Raw genomic sequence first — 24,343 nt, forward strand, 5'->3', positions numbered from 1 at the left:
TACACAGCATCATATTTATTGAAAGGTGAGTTCATGAAATAACAGCGCTGTTTCTCAGCAGCTACAGAAGAGAGTAGTTCATGCACTAAATCACACGTCATAAACAAACAAAACAACACAGTTGTACAAATAAACACAGACACTTCACCTCTGTCTTTTATTAACCGCTTGGCCATTCCTGCAGTTCTCTTTCTGCATGTTCAGGATACAGTATCACAATTCTTTGATCTTGTCGGAATATTTTTTTAGATTTGTTACAATTACTTTAAGACAAACAGAACAATTGTTTTTCAAAAATAAAATAAACGCAGATCCACACACAGTCATTCAAACACTCCCAGTTTGATGAGCAACCACAGTGCACGTGCAGGAGGCTGTTTTCAGTGACAGCGCGCTGATGAGAAAGGCCATTTATGTTCAGCTCGCGGTTTCTATAGGTTATGTAAACACACACAACTTCAAAAGTTCAGTGGCCTTTTATTACCTTTTCAAAAGACAGATGGTGAAAAAATTCTCAGATTTAAAGGACAATTAAAGGGATGTAATAATAATTAGAATGCTACACACATTTCACTCAATCTCAGTCCTGTAATAAGAATTATCTGTTACAAGTAACATCTTTGTGTTAAAGAGGGACAACCATAAAAAATATAGTAATATAGTAATTAAATATTTTATAGTGCCAGTTAGTTAAAATTAGGATATTAAAAGACATCCATAAGCTGGGTTAATTGGTGACCTAATTCTCTAAAGGTGTGGATGTGAGCCCATCTCTGTGTGTTGGCTGGTAACCTTAGCACCGCACCCCACCCCCACCCGCCTGACCCACTAAAGCATTAGCAGGTTAGGTAATGGTACTAAACAATATCCTTATGTTTTCATCATATACTGAATATGAAAGAAGGACATAGCTGCAGAGTCTGAAAAGTGAAGCCAGAGTGGATCAAACCTACAGTCTGTCCGACTCCTCAGGGTTCAATAAAATGTCAGATTATGTAGAGGTCTATACAATCTGATGTGAAAGTGACCCTCAGTTCCCTCCCTCCATTACCTCTGTAAACACTTTCCTAATAACTGTTATTGGTTAGCTTCAATTCTTATCAAATACGATATGCTGTTCATTTTATCAATTATAGTTCTGATTAGAATCAAAAAGAAAGGGAAAGCTGGGTATACTTTAGAGCAGGGGCATCAACTCTTGAAACCAGACTACAAGCAAAAACACCAAGAAGGCCAACAAGCTCAGTTCAAGACTTCATGGCAGAACTTTACAAACCACTGGGTGATGTGGTGACTATGTCCATCTTTTATATACAGTCTATGTTTGTTATAACATTGTAGAAAAACACTATTACAGGGTGAAGTAGACGTACTTTATCTCAGAAACCACACAGCACAGGAAGTGTGTATGTCTGCAACACGGCCACACTTCACATGTTGTGCACTTCAGAAAATAAAACTCCTTCCTTCGTCCCTCTTAAAGACAAATATGTTGTTCATGCACACTAACCAGTAGACTGCTTTGATAAACATTACTGGTCCATTTTGGTTAGAAGCAGGTGCAAAACTCTGCTAATGAGAGACAGCTTTTATCTGTGGAAACACGCAATCATATACAGAACTGGACACAGACACGCAAAGCTCAGTGTCCACTGTCACCCTCGACCCTTCCATCCTGACTGTCTGATCAGGAGGTGCACAGAGTGAATGTGACGGGTGGCGCGGAGCTACTGACCGTCAGCGTGCGAGTGAACAGCCACCATATATGCTCAGAAAACTCAGACTACACCCAATCAATGCAGGACTGATACATTATCTGTACATAGGGGTCAAAGGTCAAATACCTCACTGGCTGATGAGGCGCTACATCCATGTGCGCATGCGTGTGTGTGTGAGTCAGCAGGATAAGACAGGATTGTATCAGCTCTTGATAACCTGGAGTAACCCTTGCTTCATGTCTCCAGCAGAGCTTAGAGCTCGCACAGAATAAGATCCTATTTAAGTGACTCACTACAGTCGGGGCTTTGGTTTCACTCTGAGGTGGTTCAGCAAAGAACTGTAAGATTAGTCATTTTTTTAAACGTTTCTTGGAATGGCGGCTCTCACACAAAACTGCAGAAATCTCAAATCTTTATGATTCAATAATACAGTTGCACATCAAAACAAAATGATAATGCTTCACTCCACAACCGTTATAAATTAAAGATAAATAGCCAGTAAATATTTGAAGTAGAGCAAACGATAAATAATATATATTTCTTTCCAGCTAGTATAAAAATAGTTGCTACACACTTTTTCCACTCTGCCGTGCTCTTGCATAACATGACAGTGACTAAATATTTCACGCACAATCCCTGACAGGCAGTTTTAAGGGATAATTTACAGCGTAAAGTTGCCTTTACAACTACACGATGAGTCTTTACAATACAATCTGTCTTCATTTGCTTTTGTCTTTACTTTCTGCTCACAGCTAAAACTTGCTACAATGTATCCTCTGAGGCTGATAAAGCACAAACTTGTGCCTTAAAGAGTCTTGTGGAATCTCATACGTTTATTGTCTATATTAAGCCCTGGCCAAGTATCATCCACAGTATATGTGTGTATGAGTGTTTTAAACTCAAGGGACACTTTGTTAGGTCCACTTTTGCCTGTAGAAGTGTCTCGGTGCTTCATTGCATTAGTTTAATGAGCAGTTGCACAGGTGTATCTAATAAAGTGGCCAGTGAGTGTAGTTTGCTGGCATCGGTAGCCTGCAAAACATTACGGACTTGATTTACTACGAATACTCATATCGTTTCTCTCAGGCTATGTGCTGTGCAAAAACTCATCACTGAGCCACACTGTCACACTTTTCTAACATTTTTCCTGATCACTATGAACCGTGGAGTATTTTTAGTAAGTCCTGCATACATCATCCTGCTGCGGTAAATGCTCAGCAGAGCACCAAATGTGTTTAAATCCATGACTGAACATAGTCCTTAACCAGTACACTGAGTAACATTTGCTAAAAAGAGCCATCCTCAAACGTTTTTGGGGAATTACTTAGCCTTTGAAAAATGACACAATATAGGCACGACCTGTTTTTGACAGTTTACTGAGAGCCACAGACAGGCTGTGGAGGTCACAGATTTCTGACAGACAGCTTAGAGCATCGTTGGCTTTTCTTCTTCTAATGAGATTTGGTACTAACAGCGCACACATCTCGATGCTTATCTTCTATTCTGGTTTTGTGACTTTAACATGTTTATATTGTTGCTTCACTAGTGTTCTTCCTCTTTAATACATATTTTTTGAGAAATGCTGACAACCAACATTGAAAATCAACATGCAGTGAAAAGTATAAATATCAGAAAAGTGATCGCAAGGATCACACTGTTTTCATGTTGTTAGTATTTTTTGTCTTTTAGATTTTCCATATGTTTATTAATGATACTGATGATAGTTCTAATAATAATCATAATGCTCAATGCCGACATCCCTCACTGAGTCTTTCACTGAGACAAACAGCACATCCTAGTGGAAACCTACCACACAGCACTTTCTCTTATTTCAAGTCATGGGGGAGGGGGTGCAGCAGCATAACAGGTGTAGGTTGCCAGGTCAGGCATTTGAGATGCAGTGCTTGTCAAACTGTTACACCCCACACGTCATAATACAGAAACAAGAAAGGATCGAAGAAAACAAGCAGGGTGCCTAAAAAAGACACAGGAGGTCTGTTTACAGCAGGTGAGGAGGATGCGAGAGGAAGGGGAGTCTGGGAGGACAGTGATCAGCTGCATGCAGATTTACAGAGGCCTCAGAAAAAACGTCTGCCTGGAGAGAGAGAGAGACAGACATAGACAGAAATAGTGAATAAGAGCGACAGATACATTTGAGTGAAATGGTGAAAGCAAAGGATTGCAGAAAACAGGAGACAGCAGCCAGTGAGTCATGCCATAACTACCAGAAGGAACATGTCTCGAGCCATTTTATACCTGGTGTCTTTACTCAGGAGTTACTTATATTTGAGAACTGCACAGTGTACTCTGGGGCACGATTTAGATTTAACAGTACATAAAATTCAGCAGCTTTGTGGAAGACTTGTATTTACTCGCTTGCAAACTTTACTCCAGCTGAAAGTACTTGAAAAGTTAGAATAACGTCCCCTCATCTTCATTACATTCCTCAGAGTGTAGGAATATATAGCATATTGGACATTATTAGTCTTAACATGATTGCAGTTTAAATTAAATATGCATTCCTAAATAAGGTCAATTCACTGTCAAGAGTGAAGTATTTTTAAAGGAAGTATTTTTAAAGGAATGTGCGTACAGATCATGTCTGTTAGGTATTTTTGTGCAAAGTGTCTCACACTCTTAAAATAAAAACTCACCCAGGTTTCTCACATTGTTACAGCTGCCCACAAAGCACCAAAGAGCTGAAGCCAAGCAGCCTTAAAGAAATAGTGCTGATTCATAAGACCTCATGACCCAATACATCAATTCTAATCGCATTTTACTACAGCACGATGCACGATGAACTGAGGAAAGTGTCCGTTCGGACATTCTTGGGCATTATCTAGCACGCTTCTATGCATCCTACTACCAAATCTGTCAGTGCTGATTCTAGTCTGTTGGGGCTCTTGGCGAGAAATTCACAGGGTACTCCTACAACCAGCATTCATAACCATTATAAATAATGACCAATTTGAATGGTTATGAATTGTTAATAGTGTATCTTCTCCATAAATAGCTTCCCCATTCTGCTTTCTTACCTGCTCAGGACTATTAGCTGGCTGAAGCCTCTGGCTGCAGACTGTAGAGTTTAGCTGGGTCCTGATTGTCACACACATCAGTTCTGGATACAGAATTCACATTCAGACACATGCTAAGACAGATAGAGCAGAACCACAGGCCGTTGCAGCATCATCCACAGCAGCAGCAGCAGTAGCAGTGACAGCAACAAGGGGGCAGCGATGATGCAGAAAGAAACGGCAGTAAGAGTCAAATCAATGCTTTTACAGTCCTCAATCTAAAACAGAAGTGCGATCAGTGCGTGCAAGACAAATGTGGCAGCACAGTTTGTGACGGTATGCTTCTACCATTATTTACTGCTACTAGATGCATTAACTTAATTAGTCACTGAAATTAAAAGACAGCTAATTACAACCAATATTTCTACCCTCCAGTAAGTCAGCGACAGACACCAGCAGGTGCTTTGCAGTTATTTAAAAAGAGTGCACAGGTCTTACCTGTTGTCATTGATATCTGTGGTGTTTCCTGTGGACAGAAAGAGTGCATAAGGAGGCAGGCAGGTGCACAGTGACAAGGTTGGTGGCGTGTGAAGTGAAGAAGGAAAAGTGGGTTTGTAACAGACACGTAAGTTCAATTAAAACAGCCTAATGTGAAAGTGAAGTTAGACGGCCTTGGAACAAGCAGCTGCATAATGTGTTGTATTAGACACCAATATCTCACATTTGAATGACTAAACAGAACATTTTACAAGCACTTTACTGATCTGGCAACCCCATCAGTAAGGCAAGGATGGAAAAGCAGCACCAGCACAGGTTTAGCTGCCCCAAACTTCCTGCTTAGGGAATGATTATGGGCAGGGCCATTAGGTTATTTTGTATCGTTGTGTGCGCAGTACTACTATATCATTAAAGTTACCAGAAAGACTGATGCCATGGTAACACAAATACTGACTGTCACTTATAGGTTTTGTGCCTTTCACCTTCACCTGAAGAGTTTTCATTGTGTAACATCTCTACAGGACATAAACACAGGCCATTTAATGTTGCTTGAACAAATGACCAATAAACAGTGGCAAACACTGCCATCTGACCATAAGTGCCTCGTGTTTCCCATCTAAGGTGTCCTTGCATTAAAGTACAACCATCCCAAGGACTTTTATTACTAGAAAACCAACAACACTTTCTTGGGAAATTGGGTCTGGTTTTAATACTGGTTCCTGGATCATTTTTATATCCTGCAGAACCTGATGAACTGAATTCAGTCCTAGCAGCGACACTATTAACTCAACCCTCGGAGGCTGGCATTCTCCCTGAATTACTGTGACAGAGATTCATTTCACCAAACATCCACTTGGCCTTTCTGCATGACAACGTATTGACAAAACATAACAAGACACTTCAGTTGCTTCTCAGTTTTTAGCAAGCCTCTGTGGATTTATCCATTGTTATGCACAGAAGCAACTTTATTTAATTTGTGCACAATTTGATGAGATGGATGCAATCATGGGATCTCACGCTTGACTGGATTATAAGGCCTGTTCAGTTTAATCCCTTAAGTAGAAAAAAATATTGTGACAGTTAATAAAAATCCTTATCCTGTCTTGTGTGATGTTGCACATGTAGACACTGTAACTGTGAATGTTACATTTAAACATGCTATAAATAAGAAATAAGAGGCTGCTGATCTTTGAGATGTGCATTTTTTCATAACTCACTGAAATTCATGACATGAGTATAACAACGGTAAATAGTAGTGATGAACCAGAAGAAATATGGCTTCAAAAGTCTGATTACATAATAATTACAGTAGACATTTGCCTAGTATGAAGGAAAATAAGAAATAAATCTGAATGAATAAAAAACAGCTGAAAAAAATCAGAAATTTACAGACAAAAAGAGCAAAATATTGACATTTCTTCCATAGCATTGTTGACAGAAGAAATAATAATGGGAAACCAGACTTCAACTAAGCCTGATTAAATCCTTTAAGGGTTCAAACAGGCTTTAAGGTAGTGAAAATCAGTAGTGATCTATGATATTTAATTAAAAGCTCATATTGTAGCAGCAGACTGATTTATTGGCACAAACCCCGTTTCTGACTTTTATTGATATTCCTTGAGAATGAAAGAGGTGTGGTGTTGTTACACAACTCAACAACTGTCATCACTGGGTCAGAAGCTGAGGTGGGCGTCGCAGCCTGTCTGTCGGTTACCTGTCTCTATCTGAGTAATGACACAGCAAGCCTAATCCATCTCCTCCAGAGTCTGTCGCCGACGGGTGCAGACAAGCGCGCACACTCACACACACCCACAGACACAAAAAGCTTTTGCCTCAAACAAAAACCTCGAGCAGCGGGAGCAGTTCACTGCACATTTTTCATTGAAGTTTTACAAAAACGATCATCTGTATCCTGCTAATATCACTCTATGCAGAAGGAGAAGAAATCCCTGACTTCACTTCCCACTGGCTCAGAGTGAGAGTTAAATCTACTGACTACAACTTCATTACACAAACGTAATATGAACAAAAAGAAAGGTTTATGACAGCAGCAGGGCAATCACTGGTTTAACAGCCAGCAATCTGGAAGAGTATATAAAGCAACATTCAAACATAATGGTTTATATGATGCCATAATGACAATCACTTAAAAAAAAAAAAAAAAAAAAAAAAACAGTCATAAAAATAAATCCATTTACCTCTGCTGATTGCGATTATAAAAATTCTCATTAATTTTTACAGGCTTTATCTGAACAGGGCTCACCGTTTTCTGAGTCGAGTATTTCAGAAGCGTTGTCTGCTTGGCTTTCTGATTCAGCCGGAGGCCTGTAACAGCAGAAACACAAGCAAGTGTCAACATTACGTGAAAGTTATCTTTTAAAATCTTGAGCTATAATCAGGACTTTTCATTACATGAAACAGCTGAAGTAACTGGAAAGCATGAAAACTTTATGAACTTGAAGACTTTTGACTGCTTCACAAGCAGAGTGCAGACTATATGCAGTTAGAACAGCAACAGACAGAACTCATTTGTAGGCTTTTATACAGTACTGTGCAAAAGTCTTAGGCCAAGTATTGTGGCAAAGCATGCACCAGTGTGTCTGTTACATGATATCAGGTCGAGTTATCCTGAGCAACAGGTCCACAGCCTGTCTGAAAGTCTTTCAAACAATTTTCTTTGGAATTTGGTCTCTTTTTCTCCATTTTCAGTCAGTTTTGTTTTTCAGCGCGGCAGTGATTTGAAACAAAAAAAGCATACATGGATAATTTAAAAAAATAGAGAAAAACACACAATGAACCAATAAATCAGTCATCGACTGGCCTCCCCTGAGCCTGGACAGCAACATTAATGAAGTGTGGGTCACCTTAACAGCAAAAGGAACAAAAGGCAGAAACATCCAAAGAAAGGCTTTGAATGTCCCTCAAGAAGCCTGGCAAACTATTCCTGAAGACAACTTACAGAAATCACAAGAAAGCTGCCCAAGAGGCTTCAGGCTCTGTTAAAGAGTAACGGTGGTCATATCAAAAATTGACTTTCAAACTGTTAACCTCATTGATAGTATTGGCATTTATCAAAATGTGAAGCATTTTCACATCACTCTAACTAAGAGACAAACGTCATCCTTGACTGGAGACAGCAGTTGAAACCATAATGAAATAAATAAGAAAGCCAACTATGGCTACGAAGAACAGCTCAACTTTTACAATTAATCAAGTTATGTTAACCCTTTATTGACCGGTCCTTCAAATTTACCTGTAAAATGGGCCCGCCGGTGGGCCCATGGTCAATAAAGGGTTAAAGACACGAATAAGGCATAGATTTAAAAAAGCAAAATAATGTTCAAAGGCAAATACATGTTTGAAATGTTTAGGCAGGAGTAAGGATAAACAAATTCATTCAAACAATCTAATTCACTGAGTTAATCCTAATGGATTAAAATATTATAAATAAAATTGAAAATATAGACAAAGTGCAGGCTAACAGTACAAACCCAATTATTATGTAAACATAATGGATTAACTGGTGATATCAGTCACTAAATGAGTCAAATGAAAGACATTGAGAAAGAAGTTGGGTTTTTTTAGTAAGTCTGACTGGTCTGTGGGTCCGATAAAAAGGTTAGTAAACACTCTTGACACAAGCTCAATCATCCAGGTAAGTGACGAAACGTTTCTCCTGCTGAAAATGCTACGTCCAGATGAACAGAATCAACTTTTGGGGGTTAGTAAACACTCATATATCTTTGAATAATTTGTCAAAGACAGTTATGTGGAAAGTTCCAGACAACATTAAGTGGCATACAGGTATTGCCCCTCATTAAGATCTCATATAAAACCAGAGAAAGCCAGAAAGTGTGGCTTAGTTAAAGTTATATGATACCTATTATAAATTAAAGTCAAGAAGGTGAAATATGGTAAGAACCACAAAAAGTGACTAAAATCGCCAAAACAGCTGTTTTACTCACATATTGTTTTGAACATTGCTGTCATGTGCATCATTATTTTGGAAGTCGAGGTGTTTGGCAGGGCTGTTCTGATTGGAGATGGACTCAGGTAGCCTGGGCTCACTCTCTGGTGTTGAGGGAGAAGTAGGAGAAGCAGATATAGGAGAAGAAGGAGCAGAGGTAGCAGCAGGAGCAGCAGGAGCAGCAGGAGCAGGGGCTGCTTGGTTTCTGTTGTGGAAAACAGCGTTGCAGAAGGCAATGGGCTGATCGCTGAAGCCTCGGATAAAGAAGGGGTTGGTGGGAGAGCAGACTGGGTAGTGGCCAGGGCGTACAGGCTTGGCTGTAAGTGATAACAGAGAACAATGTATTGATTGATTTACTCATCCAGTAAAGCCAGACATATTTAATTTGCCCTATAGGATGATGCTTAAAGCCCAACACTGAAAATATATTAATGTAAGGCGAAATATCACAGATAGTCTCATTTGCTTTGCTTTAATCCTCGAATGAAAATCATTATGCTGAAAGCGCTCATTTAAATCAATAGCTCATTTTCTCATTACAGCAGCACATGCATCTCTCATTTCTTTAGTGCAATTACCCTGAGTTGAAGTAGCAAGCTAGTGATCAGAATGAATTACACTGTTATTCTAATGTTTCGCATTTCTTTCAGGAGAATATGCCTACTGCGTAAATCCTTAGAAGCCGAATGTTCCACCAACTGTTACATTCTTTCATGCAAAAACTCTCTCGGCAGCTTTTTGTTTTAAGTAAATTCTTTTCTCATTTCGGTGCAACGTAAACAGTTCTTTACATATCTGTGCGTTCCACAGCAGGAGAATTCAGTTACATGCATGTTTGCTTCCTGAATATGAAACAACATTGGAAAAGGAACTCCGTCAGAAAAGGGCAGCAGCTCGATCATGCAGGTTGTGAAAATGTGGTGATATTGATATGTTAAGAGGAATGTAGGAAGGAGACAACAGATGAGCAGAGCAGAGAGGGCAAAGCACACAATGGATGCTGCTTGTGGGAAAATCTCAACAGGGACATGAAAAGAATGGCTGCACAATGCTGAACGATTTTTCTCACATGCTGCATTACAAAGGAGGCGATCTGATGGGAGGGAGATGAAACACACAACGGTGTCTACATGTGCAACATCACACATGTAGTGCTGGAGAGGATATATATACTATATCCTTCCTACAGTGCAGCCAAAGGATGGGCATGGGCTTTGCATGCATTTTATTGTTGAATTTGGGGCTTATACATCACATCATAAAAGAAAATTAGACTGACTTTTAGATTTACCACATTTGAGTGGATTAACCGACATGTTCTGATGATTCGGTTGATTTAAATTCGGTGTTTTTCAGGTGCTGTGCTGCCCAATTACTGAGAAGACTGCATTTATGTGCACAAGAAACAGCTTTCATATGTGTCTCTAAACTGTTATGAAAGGATGCAGTGGCTGTGAATATGCTGAGGACTAAATGATTGGATGCATTTTACAGCTACCTACAGATTAGAAGATACTGCAGTGTTAAAGCAATCGCAAAGCTTTTACAGAAATGACACATGCAGCACTGTCATGTAATTTCTAGCCGACTGCGGCTGTTATTTTGAATCTGTGAGCAAGTTGTATACATTACCGATGAGCGCAGCATGGGGTCGGCGGAAGGGAGCGCGGGCCCTCATCACATCTTTGATTCGCTCCACCTCCTGTTGGTAGCGATGGCGGTCCTTCATGGCTCCTTCTTTTGCCTCCTTCAGCGCACCCTCGAGCGCCTTAACTCGCTCAGCTGTAGACCGAAGACGTTTCTCCAGTTTTGGAAGCTCACAGCGCAGATCTGCATTGTCACGTACCAGCTGTAACACAAATCCGACATGTTACTGTGCAAAAAACAAGCTATAACTACAGAAAGACAGTTATACATTTTCTATGATTCAAAGGACTTTCTTACTACAGGCCTCTGCTCTCACACACTCACACTCTGATGAATGCACCAGGGCAGCTCAGGGTTCAGTATCTTGCCCAAGGATACCTTTATAAGCAGACTAAAGGAGCAGGGGATCAGTCCACTGGCTGCTAATTGGTAGATGACCCATTTTACTTCCTGAACCATGGCCTCCCCAAAGAGTTGCTCATATGTTTTGCAATCTAAGAATTTTTTTTTTACTACGAATATAGTGCAGCGTACAAAGAAGTGTGTGACCATAACCCCCTGATCTGAAATGGACCATTTCAGATCAGTTAGGGTCAAATGGGTGCAGTGGGGTGGAACAGAGAAACATCAAGTGTAACCTGAAAATTGTACCAGGAAGAGACAGCCCACACTTGCACCAGTGTTGTAAAAAAACACTACTTCAGTCTGAACTCTCCTGAACACAGAGCCAGTCTATCAGAAATCTACAACCGGGAAAACATAGGAAAACTCTGTTGAATCATCTCCATTTATGCACAAATAAGTTTCTGTTTTGAATTAAAATAATGGGCCTGAACACAAACAGAAAAATGAATGAATGAATTAATGTTTCAAGGTATTTTAAAGGGGACCAGCGTGGCAGCTGTTCCTCTACACCTCAGATCTCAGCAGAGCCTCAAAACATCATGAGAATATGAATTAGCCTAAGCAGATCAGAAGGGAAGAATAGAATCACAATCCTCTTGAATATTGTGCAGCTTTGATGAGCAGAGGCTGTAAACAGTTGTGTGACATTATGATAATTGTCATTATGGTTATCCTAAACATGTATTAAATCCATGGGTTTAATGGATCTTTTAAACTGGGTATTTTTAAAGGAACATAGTTGGCATGCTGGATGCTGATATGAGTGTCTGAGCTGTTGTTGGATCTTTGGATGTCCATGACACATGAGGCAATCTGTGATCTGATTTTCACTTGGTGGAAATGTGCCTGAACAGTAATACTGAGACGAGTTGCTCTAACTTGTAGTTGTGCCATTCTTACAGTAGCACCCCACCCCTGCGGCACTTTCAGCAGGATATTGTCTGACCCCACACTGCCAGAGTACTGCAGGTCTTTCTGGATCAGTAGTATATATCCAGAAATTCCCCGTCCAAGCATTTAGTCTCAGTGTGACTCCTAAAAAACACAACTGGGACATGGAGGGTCGATGCCACTGCACTCAACCAGGAACAGAGAGCAGATCCTCATAACTGATCCAGACACTTGTGCAGTCCATGCACAGACAGGTGGCTACTTGCATCATATCCAGAGGTGGCCATACCTTGTATTAAATATTCATATATAAGAGCGTTGGCCTAGAAAATCCATATCTGCACTTGTCAGTTAATATTATAATGTGCCTATATTTATGAAGTTATTATTTATGAAGCTAAATCAACACGAGGATGCAATGATTTAAATCTGCCTCATGCTGCATGTTTCCTCTAAACACAAAAGTTAATAAGTGAGCACCTAAACACTGACAGTCTGCTTCTGTGTGATCATGCAAACTAATCCATACCCTGCAGAGATAATGAGCACTATAGCTGAGACTTTTTCACAATGGGCAAGGTTATCTAACAGCCAAAGCATTAATGTGTTTGGGATATTCACCTGTGGCTTGTTGGCGTTCGTTTGTGCTGGCGAGATATTTTAGTGACGATTGCTCTGTTTTTACAGTTAGACGGACAGACAGAGATGATTAAATCTGTGCAGTGGCAGAGAAACTTGCAGCTTTGGTGTAGTGTCCACTGCCCATTTGCAAGCCTTATCACTTTACTGCTGATTTATGACCATGACTTTCACCTTCCATTCCCACAGTATCAGCAGGTGGTGGATGGGATGGAGTCTCCCAGCAGCCACTTTAGGATTGGTTTTCTGCCTGACAAACTGCTGCACTGCAGCTTTCACCAATCTGCCAGCCTGCAGAACATTTAGCACATCCAACACTTAGTCCACGGAGGTAGTCCATTTAGGAATATTAAGAATATGAGGTGTGTGCGTATGTTTATGACTTTCTGAGAGCAAGGTTGGTTTTTGGGGTTTGTGTGGAAGCCAAAGTGCGGAGAAAAGACTGAGAATGCCTGATTGCACCTGCATGAGGAGTGTTCAAGTCTTACTGTTTTATGCAGTGAGGCGTCCTTTCCCTGGAGAGAGAGGGGGGGTTAACAAATCCTGCTGCTCTGTTTTCAAGGAGACTTTCATGTGAACTTGGTGTAGTGAGATGATTGATCGTGCTAGCGTTTCTTTTGCCCACAGGAGAGAAATGACAAACAGTGCACACAGCTCTGTATTTTAATTTGTCTGTGCCTCTTTGTCCGCCGCACATATTCATCGTAGACATTTTTTGATTTACTGCTGCAACCCTGCAGAGGGGAAATCAGGCCCCCTGGTCAAAGGGAACCTGGTCACTGGTCTTAATTTTCAAACTAGGTGTGGACAGGTAAAATGTTTCCTGTTTCTGTCACTATAAATTAAAGTTTTATACGAGCTGTGTGTTGTTACCTGTTTGTGAACCTTCGTAAGCTGGTCCAGGTTGTTTTCAAGAAAGGAAATCTTTTGTTTCTGGGTGATGTATCCGCCAGTATCATCAGGCTCCATCTCTGCACTCTGTCGATAAAAAAGGAGATGTCTTAAAATGTCACTGTAACTCTAGACAGAACCACCTGTTTCTACGTGTTGAGTAAAAGGGTTTAGTTATGTCTCTTACTTTTCTAACTCGAGTTGTGAGGTCTTGAACGAAAAGCTTGCGGAGGTTGTGCAGGGTGTGGAGCTCACGAGCCTGCAGTGTGAATAAAGCAACAGAGAAAATAATGCAGTTAAAGCAGTTAGAGACGACTGAGTCGTTGAATTGTGACAGAATTTATTAACTTACAACTGTTTCCTCCAGGCCTTTGAGATCCTGTTTTGATTGTTCGTGTCGTTCATGGAGGAATCTATAGACAGACAGATAAATGCTCAGACACAGACACATAGAAGAATCAAGCTGAACTTCTCTTTATCCAAACGATTACCAAATTCTTGCCAGAATAATTAATGAATAGAGAACAAAGGCAGCACATAATGCCTGCCCCACTCATGGGCTGTTATCCATCTGCCATCTGATGCAATATGCTGCAAAGGTCAGTGTAGAAAGAGGCCTATTAGCTGCCAGCTGCCACCTTATTCTGAAACTCCATAATGGAGATGCAAAGAGAGTCAGACAGGAAGAAAAGGACCAAAAGAGGAGCAGGCTAAGAAAGAGTTAACAGCAGAAGAGTAAGATACTGTAAATAGAATTCAGTCAGAGCTCCCGAGCGTGAGGAAAATAAACAGACAAAAGGAAGACAAATGACAGAGAGAAATGGAAGACGCAAATCAAAAGAGGCAGCTCAGCTCGCCCCCAGGCCTCCATATGGTGAAGTGTTTGAAAGCCGGCCAGGACAGTAAAGCAGCAACTCACGTCAATTCCTCCAGCTGCCGGCTCTTGTGATGCTCTCGGCTTCTGAGACGTTCAAAGTCACTGTGCAGTTGTTCTAGCTCCAGCTGCTGCCTCTGGTTACAACTGAAAAAAGGTGAAAAGTGACTTAGTCGTGACATCTTTTATATATTATCTTTTTATATTACAAAAAAACACAGGGATGTAGCTATTAGCAACATAAGCACAACCCTTAGGATTTTTGGAGGAATGGAAATAAAAAATGGAGGTTAGTTTTGTTACTATTGCAGAGAGAACAGCGAGGCTAAGTAAGCTGGAGATTGAAAAGAGTGAGATGCACTGATGAGAAAAAAATGAGTGAATAAGAAAGGATACATTTGTATTTTCTGATTGCTCCAGTAGTAGTACAGTAGTTCTAAAATAAAAAATAAATACATTTGCAAAATGCTCGGGGAAGATTGGGATGAGATGCTACCTGGTCATTAAGTTTTTATTGACTCCTATTGCCACAAGCTACGTGCTATTATTTTCTCTGAGCCACACACCCACACCCCAAAGATTGATGGCCAACAACTTTCTTTTTGTTTAATCATCTCTAGCAAACACTTCCAGTGAGTCACCGGTGATGATCACGTGCATACTTTACAAAAATCCTTTAAGTGTTCTTAGCTGCTTTTAACTGGTTTCCTTCTGATTTTATTTAATTAGGGTATCCTTACAAAACCTTTCTGTCACATGAGAAAAGAGCTGTCTGTCCCAGTCCCAGGCATATGGCTCCAGCTCAGTGGTGTGCACAGGAGCAAAAATGATGAAGAAGCACCATTAGTGCATGCAGTGTAAGGATTTATTTTTGCCCCTAATTCAAATCATGGCTGTACTGGCCAGACGAGCATTTTGGCAGAGCAGAGGGGCACTTAAGTAACCCAAGTGTGTAATTAGGTCACAACTAGAGCATTGAAATGCCCCATTAGAGTATGGACACAACATATTTTTCAGTGGCACTTACCAAAAAAGGGTGCACACCTGTAAACACTTGTATTTGTGTGTGATCCTTGCAATCTGCACTACCATTTAATGTATACCTACTTTTTGACATTCTCTTTAAAGGATCCGGAGGGGATCCCTGTTCCTATTTTAAATGCGTTCCACCTCACCGACATCCATCCATCCGATCTAGTTTAAAGCTGCTTATCCAAACCAGGCTGTGTGAGCAGGATAAGCAGAGCAGCACCAAATGTCTGTTCAAACTGAAATTCTCTGCAGCTGCTCCTTGGGTGTTAACAGATACTCCCAGGCCAGCTGGAAAATGTACTTTAGTCCCTAGAGAGGGTCTGCCCAGTGGTCTCCTCCCAGATGGCCACGCTTGGTGTAGTACATCATCAGAACAAGGTACCTGAAGGGATAGGTTTTCATTTAGGCCAAACCAGGCCAGTGGCTCCTCGCGTTGGGGTTGAAGCAGCTTGGCTCTGCAGCTTCCTGACCATGTAAACCACCCACACATTTTCATTTCAGCCAGTCTGAACATTGTGGCTTAGACCGTGTTGAAGGTTTGAGAGATGCTGAAAACATGTATTCCCAGTTTGAGCGTTTACAAACCACTTATGAGGGTAAAATTGAATTTCAAATTTGAGCATGCAGTTGTGTTGCTGTGGTACGGTAAGTTGTCTCCCTTAGAAAACATTCATGGCCTATATTTTCGCAGTGCCACAGTCTCAATGACTGAAAGAAATATTTTTCTACTGCATCCTTGTGATTTTTCTGCTTGAACGATTTGATTCTTTACCTTAAAATACTTTTCTTTTCAAACTCTTGCACAAGTTACAGATTTCCAAAAACTGAATCTTGGTTTTAAGAAGTAAAGAATTTACGGTGAAGTACTCACTCAGTTAAGTCATCGATGATCTTTTGTTTCTCATTGATCTCGTCTCGCAGGCGGCCCAGTTGTTTGCTGTGCACCTCACGGTGTGACTCCATCTGCTGCTCCAGAGCCCTCTGGGGTATTGGCGACAGAAGGGGGGAAGAGACAGATCGAGTATCGTAACACGGGAGTCAGAGGAGAACAAAGTGACTAAATAACGAGAAGAAAATTACACGCACCGGTGCACATGTGGACATGCCAAACCACACGGGCATTAAACACAAACTTACACACCCTACGGTGTCCATACACTACCACTGACAGGGCTGTGAGACTCGGCTACTGAAAGTGGAGCGTGACACACACAGGAACGCGCACACTCATGTGCTCTCGATGCTCTCACGAACACATCCACAAACACAAGCAGATAATGAAAACAACAAACAACGGCAGCTGTTTAAAAGTGTCTGGCAGCTGAAAACTACATCTGTTTACTTTTATTTGGGAATTTGGCATCGCTGGAATTTCATCCTTCATTTCTGTCAAATCTTTTGACCTTGTAAAGATGTGCTGCTTTTTAGGAAAATATATTTTTGCCATCTCATTTTAATCAAGTCATTATGAATCTTTGTGGTTTTCAGTCACTTAATAGTTTGACGGCTGAATGTGAGGATACTCTGTGTCTGTCCTGCGGCCATGCTTCCTGTAACCATCTGATATTTGAGACTTCCTGTTTTGCTGTTTGCGGCTCATTGTTTAGGACACATGTAGATAGATTTACATTAAGATACAAGACTAAAACATCCTTGGATGTTCCTCTGATTGCTTTTTATTCGTTGTTTTGCATTCCCTCTTTTGCCTAGGCCTTAGTTGTGATTGGTCACTGGTATTTGGACTACAACCTGACCACAAACAAAAAGCAAACAGCTTCCAGTACTAGAAATATTGCCCATTGCCTACAGATTCGTCACATTCATATGCCGATATCTGTTTTTCAAATTACCATTCGATGATTGTGAATGATATAAAATGCTTCTAGGGGCCAGAATGACAAACAATCAATAATCTGTGCAGCCACTACCTAACAAACTATAGCTGTTCCAGAGGGCAGTGAGTTATCATTTCCTTGCCGAGCTTGCTATAATTGCGTCTTTATGCTAAACTATAGCAATGAGTTGAAAGCTGCAGTGTCTGAATGACTGTACAGACATCAAATTGTCATCTTCTTATCAACACTACCAATAAAAGAGGAAGAAAGCAAATTTCTGAATATATGAAACAATTTCTTTAGTTTATTAAATCATTCCTACAGTCATTTACACACTTGAGTCCAACTACAGGCGCAGACACGTGCAGTCACAAGCAAACACACACCCTGCACATGCACACCTGCAGTTAGATGAGAGGGTGCGAGAAAAGGTCATTACATCAAGTTGCTCTCACTGTAGTCATGGTTACCTTTATATCACAGGAGTTCTGGACAGACGTGTGATTCTCCCCCCTGGTCACTTGTGACATGCTCTCTGAAATAAGCACACACACACAGAAAGAGCGAGAGGATGGCGGTAAGAGGAGCAGATAAAAGTGGCGCGCACAGATGTTGATGAGAGATGTTGATGATGGTGACCTGACTTTGACAGCACAGCAGTATCACCACTTCGTGTTGACAGCGAGGGCAGCGTGATCTAAGTGATGCCTCGGGTGTGACAATATCTATCTGCAAATGACATCTATTGTGTCACGCAGATCTGATATTGACTCACTGCTGTTCCTGGTGTCTGATGATGAAATTACCGAGCGCTCTACCTCAGACCACACCGTGCGATCAACGTGATCTGCAGCACTTTGTATTTATCTGCTTGTGTTATGGCTTGAGGACCGTCTGACTCGACTGCTTAGCGGGACTAAAATTGATTTCCCTGCCCTTAATTCTACTGATTATTTAATGCCATTCTGTGAGACTCCATGGGAACAGTGACTTACACTGCCTTTGGCCTTATTTGGGAATTGTGTCAGTGTACTGTGGGAGTATCTACAGCTGGACCTTGCACGAGTTTCAAATGTAAAATCAATCTATTAGTGCTGGTGTTGTGAAATGTTTGGGAGCTTAAGCTTTTTTGTGTTTACACTTGTTTTTCTTTTGCTTGACAGGACAGAAAGGCCTCTGGTAGCAACTGAAACTCTATTAAAGATAGCAACCTGAAGCTACTTCCTCCCATTTCTAGCTCAGAGAAGCTAAAATGCAGCGACATCTTTGCTGTCTTCTCACTATTTACTTTGTCCTGACGTTATTTGGCTTGACTGAGTCAGAGCACTGACATTATATTTAACTCTGGCATTTCACATCAGTAGTCGATCAATCTACATACTTTGCAGTTAGTCCCGAAATGACAGCGTCACCACGTATCACTTTAACCCCTTTAGGATATTTGTTAATGAAAAATATGCATTTATTAGAAGAATTCTCTCTTGCATTTACTTCATTTGAGTTTATATTGAGAAAAGACCTGTTTTGCTGACAGTAAAGATTGGCTTCACTCCTGGAAACTTGTGTTTGGCTTTATTTATTGAGTGTAAATCTGTCATTTTAATGGTTGGACCATATTGAAATTTTCTTCACCAAAGAGTCTGAATAAATACTAAAATCTTTGCTCTCAGTTTGCTATTTTGCTCTCGTAGGTAAAACATTTTAATCTGAGCCTAGAGCAATCTATTATAAAAAGGACTACCCACATACTACACTTGCCAAATTGAACTAATATTGACTGGCCTCAAATCCTCAACTCCACTGAGTATTTCAGCAACATGTGCTCGTATACTTAGACTCCAAAACTTGTCTAACTGACCAAGTCTCACAATCTTATATCCACCCAAAAAGTCTTTTTGATTTTGTTTTGAGAGTGAAATACTAAGCAAGAGCACAATGAATAAGATCTTCTTTTGAGAATATATGTCTGTTATTTCTTATTTAGTTTATAAACCCTAAAACTAGTTACTTTCCCTGCATATTAGGCTCATTTATATCACCAAGACACTATTTGAGATGATATTGTATCTTAGACGTCCCAAAACGTTGATTCTGTTTATCTGGACGTAGCGTTTTCAGTGGGAGAAACGTTTCGTTACTCATCCAAGTGACTTCTTCAGTGTCAGCTGACTGCAGGTTTCCCCAACTTTATAAACAGTACAATGATTGAAACTAGCACCACTGAATGAACATTGGGCTGTGAGGTCAGTTCCTCGACTATTACTATGCAAATTTTCATGACCATTGATCAACAACCATTGATGAAATCCCATTGATCAATGGTCTTTGATCAATGGCCATGAGTACCATTCACAGAGAGTTGGGGAATGGCTGCGATCACAGCATTGTATCTTAAGAGCATTTTTTAGCAGTGAAATCGTGTTACAAGCCCTCCCAGTAACAGTTCACACACTTAGACTTTTGTTGTAAAAACCCTAACAGCATGAAGGTGCTGGTATCCTGTGGGTTCTCCCCCCACAGTCCAAAGTTATTCAAATTAAGTTAATTGGTGATTCTAAATTGATCATGGTTGTTAGCCCTATGACAGACTATTGACCAGAAGAAGCATCTTGTTCAGTTGCTCTTGTTTTAAGATCTTTTCTCTCAAAGTGAGAATGAAGCAATGCCAAAGGTTTATTTGGCTCAATGAAGTACTTGGAATGAGTGTGTCAACACGTCTTTTAAGAGATTTCTCACTTGACTAAAGTTTAGACATTTCTTTTTCTCATTTCAAGAAATCTTACCAAGTGTTATTTTATTATTTTACTTGATTATAGTCTGGATCTTCTCAAATTACATATTTTTTCCTTATATTTAGCCAATTTTTGCAGTGTATTTAGTGATACTTATCTCTGTAGACGGTGGCTGCTCACTGACCAGTTATTTTACCATTTTAGTGCAGACAAAAATACGATGCTGCTGTTTATATTATCACTTTTATCATCATCAAAATCTGTGTTTCTCCACTGCATTAGATCATGACCAATGACCAACTCTAATATACTAAACTAAAAGGAGTAAAATGCTTACCTATTATGCTGATTTCTTACTCTATATTGTTTTTTATGCACACAACTGAACATGTTTAAAATAGTCGTTATTATCACCGCTGTATTATCTTAGAGTAGGCCCTTTAGATCAACCTCTGTCTGAAATAAGGAGTTTGCCTCCTCTCCTCTTATGTGTCCTCTTCAAGTTGACTCTCTTCTGACTGGCTGCCTCTAACAAACAGAAGGTTGGAACCACAGGTGGGTGGTGCTTCTGTGTTCACAGGCAGCAATGTGTTCACAAAATTACCATACTGGGGGTATCTGCTCTCTCTGACACCATCATCAGGTGTAACCATCAGTAGAAAAAACAGTTTAAAGCTTGATCCTTTGGCTCACATTTGTAAAAATGCTGACCTTATTATCTGAAATCTGAGAACCTCCAACACCTCAGCGACTTTGAATTTGATAAGCATTTAAAGGAAATTGATGGAGTCACTGTGTAGTGCAGCAGAAAACTGAAACAATCTTTCAAATGTGGATAGTGTCAAAATTGGTTTTCCCTCTAGAGCCATGAATTTCAAAAATCCTGTTAACCACTTGAATTTTCAAAATTTCAAAATGTGCCAATTTGCCCATTATTTCCAACTAAAGAAACATTTTTTACTTTACTTTTTTAACCTCTGGACACATTTCAGAGGTTTTACTTCTGATTTATAATCCAAGTCAAATTCATATCTTAAAAACTCTTTGTTTCAAGTAAAACAAAATAACTCCAATGACACGTATGTTACATGTTTGTGTTCTGTGCTCTGCCCTCTCCTAGTTTAGTTCACAGTAAATGGACTGTAATTTACAAAAAACACCTTTTTTACCAGAGGTGTGGACTCGAGTCACATGACTTGGACTCGAGTCATTAATTTTATGACTTTAGACTTGACTTGAAAAAAATGTTCTAAGACTTGTGACTTGACTTGGACTTTTACACCAATGACCTGGGACTTGAATTGGACTTGAACCGGTTTACTTGAAAAGACTTGATATTTCACCCCAAATCTAAAACTTAACACGCATATTATATAGAAAGTGTGCACCATTAATTCAATTCATTCATTCATTTATTCAAACCACACTCCGTACGTATGTGTGCGTGAGCTGTAGCACAGCCAATCAAATTAACCAGATTTTTTTTTAAGAAGAAAAAAAAAAACGCTCAAAAATGCTGCAAGGAGTTGTTTTATTCAGGTACATAAACTATGAAGTAGTCAACAAAAAAACGAAATGCAATATGCAAAACATGCAAGAATAGAATCACATACGGATATGGAACAACTTCCAACTTTGTCCGACAGTTGAAGTTGCATAAAGAACGGTAGGTGGCACTTCTCTTTTGCTACGATGAGATAGCTGACTTCATCTAAGTTTGTGATGTCAACTAACTTTAATGTGTATGATATTTTTGTCATGCTATTTTAAAGCCGGTCCTACAAGCGCATCCAAGAATAACATGCAGCTTATCCCAGAATTGTCGGTGAAAATTATTCTTGGAGCTAAGTTTAATTGAGCTGCATTTTATAGAGGTGCAATTTCACAATTTGTGTATATTTTCTAAGTTCACTATTTCGTCATGTGTTGAGAAAAACAGAGATTTAAAAATCACATGGTCTAATATTTACATTTAGCATATAACTGCAACATTCTTTTTTTTTTCGTTTTTTTTTTTAAAGACTCGAAAGGACTTGAAATTCAAAGTTTCAGACTTGTGACTTTACTCGGACTTTTACACCAGTGACTTGAGACTTGACTCTGACTTGCCTGACATTACTTGAGACTTGACTCTGACTTGCCTGACATTACTTGAGACTTGACTCTGACTTGCCTGACATTACTTGAGACTTGACTTGTGACTTGAGACTTACTTGAGACTTGCAAAACAATGACTTGGTCCCACCTTTGCTTTTTACCCTACAAGCTGCATACGCATACATCTTTAAACCCAGATGGAGGTATCAGAGGAGACTCTTCATCTCCCCAATACTTCAACATACAAATGCAAATGTCAGCAGATGTGACTGTGTGTACTACTACACACCACACCAGTGATATCTAATCATTAAAAAAACAACTCCTCAAGTGTACTTCTAAATGGTTGAATACATATGATTGAACGTTATGATAATTCAAAAAGGCGAATCAAGTTTATTTGAAAAAAAAATTGTTTGGTTAATGAGCTTCATTTAAAAAAAATAATCACAAAGGAGTAAACGTACCAGTTTAGATACTTGCACTGCTTCACTAGTGTGGGCTATAACAAATGTACCTTGAGCTTGGAGTTTAGCCAGCTCCGCAGTCAGAGAATCATAGCTGTCCTCCAGCTGTCTCTTCTTCAGCTCCACGTTCTGCATGTACTCTGTTAGAGAGCGAATCTTCGCCTCGTGCTGAAAGTCAGAACATCATATGCAAAAAGTTTAGTGACGAGCAAAGACCTCTACCCAAGAGGACACTTTACATCAAGGATAAAATGCACTTTTACTCTTTTTGTTCACTGAATATTTATGATCTCTTGTCATCGGGGAGTGTAGTTTAAATACCACAGTTAGCGAAATTTGAACCGTGGCTTCAGGCTACTACATGAACACGGAATATAAAACATGCAATTTTTTGAGAATTATGACCCTGTGCAGACTAAAACTTTCCAAAGCAAAAAGAAAAATCTACCCCACAAAGAGTTGGGTCATGTTAAGATGTTGGGAGTAGCTACACTGTGTTTTAAAGCTTTTCAGCCTTATTATGACAGGAAAACTGGGAAAAGACATGCAGCAAATGGCTCAGGCTAGATTTGAAACCAGGGCTCTGCAATAGCTTTAAGACACATGGGTCACCTGCCCAAGCCAGTGAGCCTTTTGAAGTGTTAATTGATAATGTTTCAGTATCAGTATCACCAGTATTTCTGTCTAGTACCAGATGAACAAACATTTGTACCCCCATATCATTTTATTTTAGTTTCTACAGTTCATCTAGATTTAATAATTCAGTTCAATTCAATCGATTTGGTAACCAACAACAACACATTTATCCCTCAGTTTGCAATCTTACTTGTGAAATGAGAAGGTGACATGAAGACAGTTCTCTGCCCGTCTCCTCCATCTTGCGGTGACACTCGGTTTGTAGGTTCTCCAGGTGGCGACAGCGCTTCACCATGGACTTCACCTCTGACTTTATCTTATTAATGTAGAGGCGAGCCACTGTGAACTCTTCCTCGATCGCTCCGGTGATCTCCACAGGCTGGAGACGAATGAATGAGAGGAGACAGTTAAATAAAAAGAAAAAATCAGTCTAGTAGATGCTTGATCAAGATTGAGTGGGGACTGTTTAAACACAGCATGGGCGTTAAATCAGTGGAAAGGGAAGCATCTTAGAAACACTCTGGCATTTTGTATGCACGACCATTAGGTTAATGGTCTCATTTAGCAGATGTAGCAACTCAGAAGCTCCGAAATGAAGTGTGGAGGAAAATGTATACACATCAATCTAAGCACTACAGATGATAGCGGATGTGCATACACGACATTCTGCATATGCGAGTGGTATACTGACTATATTGAATAATGTAAAGCTGTTGATTTAAGTCACGTCTATAAACACAGAAATTTATTTTAAATGCTCATTCAGAGCATAAATTTACATGGATGCCAAACCAATCAAGTTAAAGAGAAATGCCTGAAAAATGACACTTTATCAGCAAACAGAAAATATTCATATGCATACACACATACACACATATATATGTAAGTTTTTTTTAATTTAATTGTCTCCTTTTTGGCAGATCTACCAGAGCACTTTGTCACGGCTTTATGCCAGAAGATTTATTGTCATGCTTTGCATTTCACTTTGTTGGTATTTACT

General features: G+C 39.9%; 1 protein-coding gene across 2 annotated transcripts in view; it reads right to left on the minus strand.

Annotated features, from left to right (window-relative positions):
- Window positions 1-24,343, minus strand: part of kif5ab (kinesin family member 5A, b) — a 70,095-nt gene continuing 45,752 nt past the window's right edge. Inside the window, exons 16-29 of one of the 2 annotated variants that reach the window (XM_063473409.1) lie at window positions 23,534-23,722; window positions 22,758-22,875; window positions 17,882-17,946; window positions 16,448-16,557; window positions 14,590-14,691; window positions 14,023-14,083; window positions 13,858-13,929; window positions 13,653-13,757; window positions 10,830-11,046; window positions 9,196-9,514; window positions 7,494-7,555; window positions 5,231-5,258; window positions 4,754-4,836; window positions 1-3,813 (exon numbers count right to left, since the gene is read on the minus strand). In XM_063473409.1, coding sequence (XP_063329479.1) covers window positions 4,767-4,836; window positions 5,231-5,258; window positions 7,494-7,555; window positions 9,196-9,514; window positions 10,830-11,046; window positions 13,653-13,757; window positions 13,858-13,929; window positions 14,023-14,083; window positions 14,590-14,691; window positions 16,448-16,557; window positions 17,882-17,946; window positions 22,758-22,875; window positions 23,534-23,722 — 1,518 coding nt within the window. In that variant the 3' untranslated portion in view covers window positions 1-3,813; window positions 4,754-4,766. Of the gene's footprint in view, window positions 3,814-4,753; window positions 4,867-5,230; window positions 5,259-7,493; window positions 7,556-9,195; window positions 9,515-10,829; window positions 11,047-13,652; window positions 13,758-13,857; window positions 13,930-14,022; window positions 14,084-14,589; window positions 14,692-16,447; window positions 16,558-17,881; window positions 17,947-22,757; window positions 22,876-23,533; window positions 23,723-24,343 lie in introns of both variants that reach the window. The other variant, XM_063473408.1, reaches the window with a different exon arrangement.

This window comes from Pelmatolapia mariae, linkage group LG5, assembly GCF_036321145.2.
Source record: "Pelmatolapia mariae isolate MD_Pm_ZW linkage group LG5, Pm_UMD_F_2, whole genome shotgun sequence".
Classification (NCBI taxonomy): domain Eukaryota; kingdom Metazoa; phylum Chordata; class Actinopteri; order Cichliformes; family Cichlidae; genus Pelmatolapia; species Pelmatolapia mariae.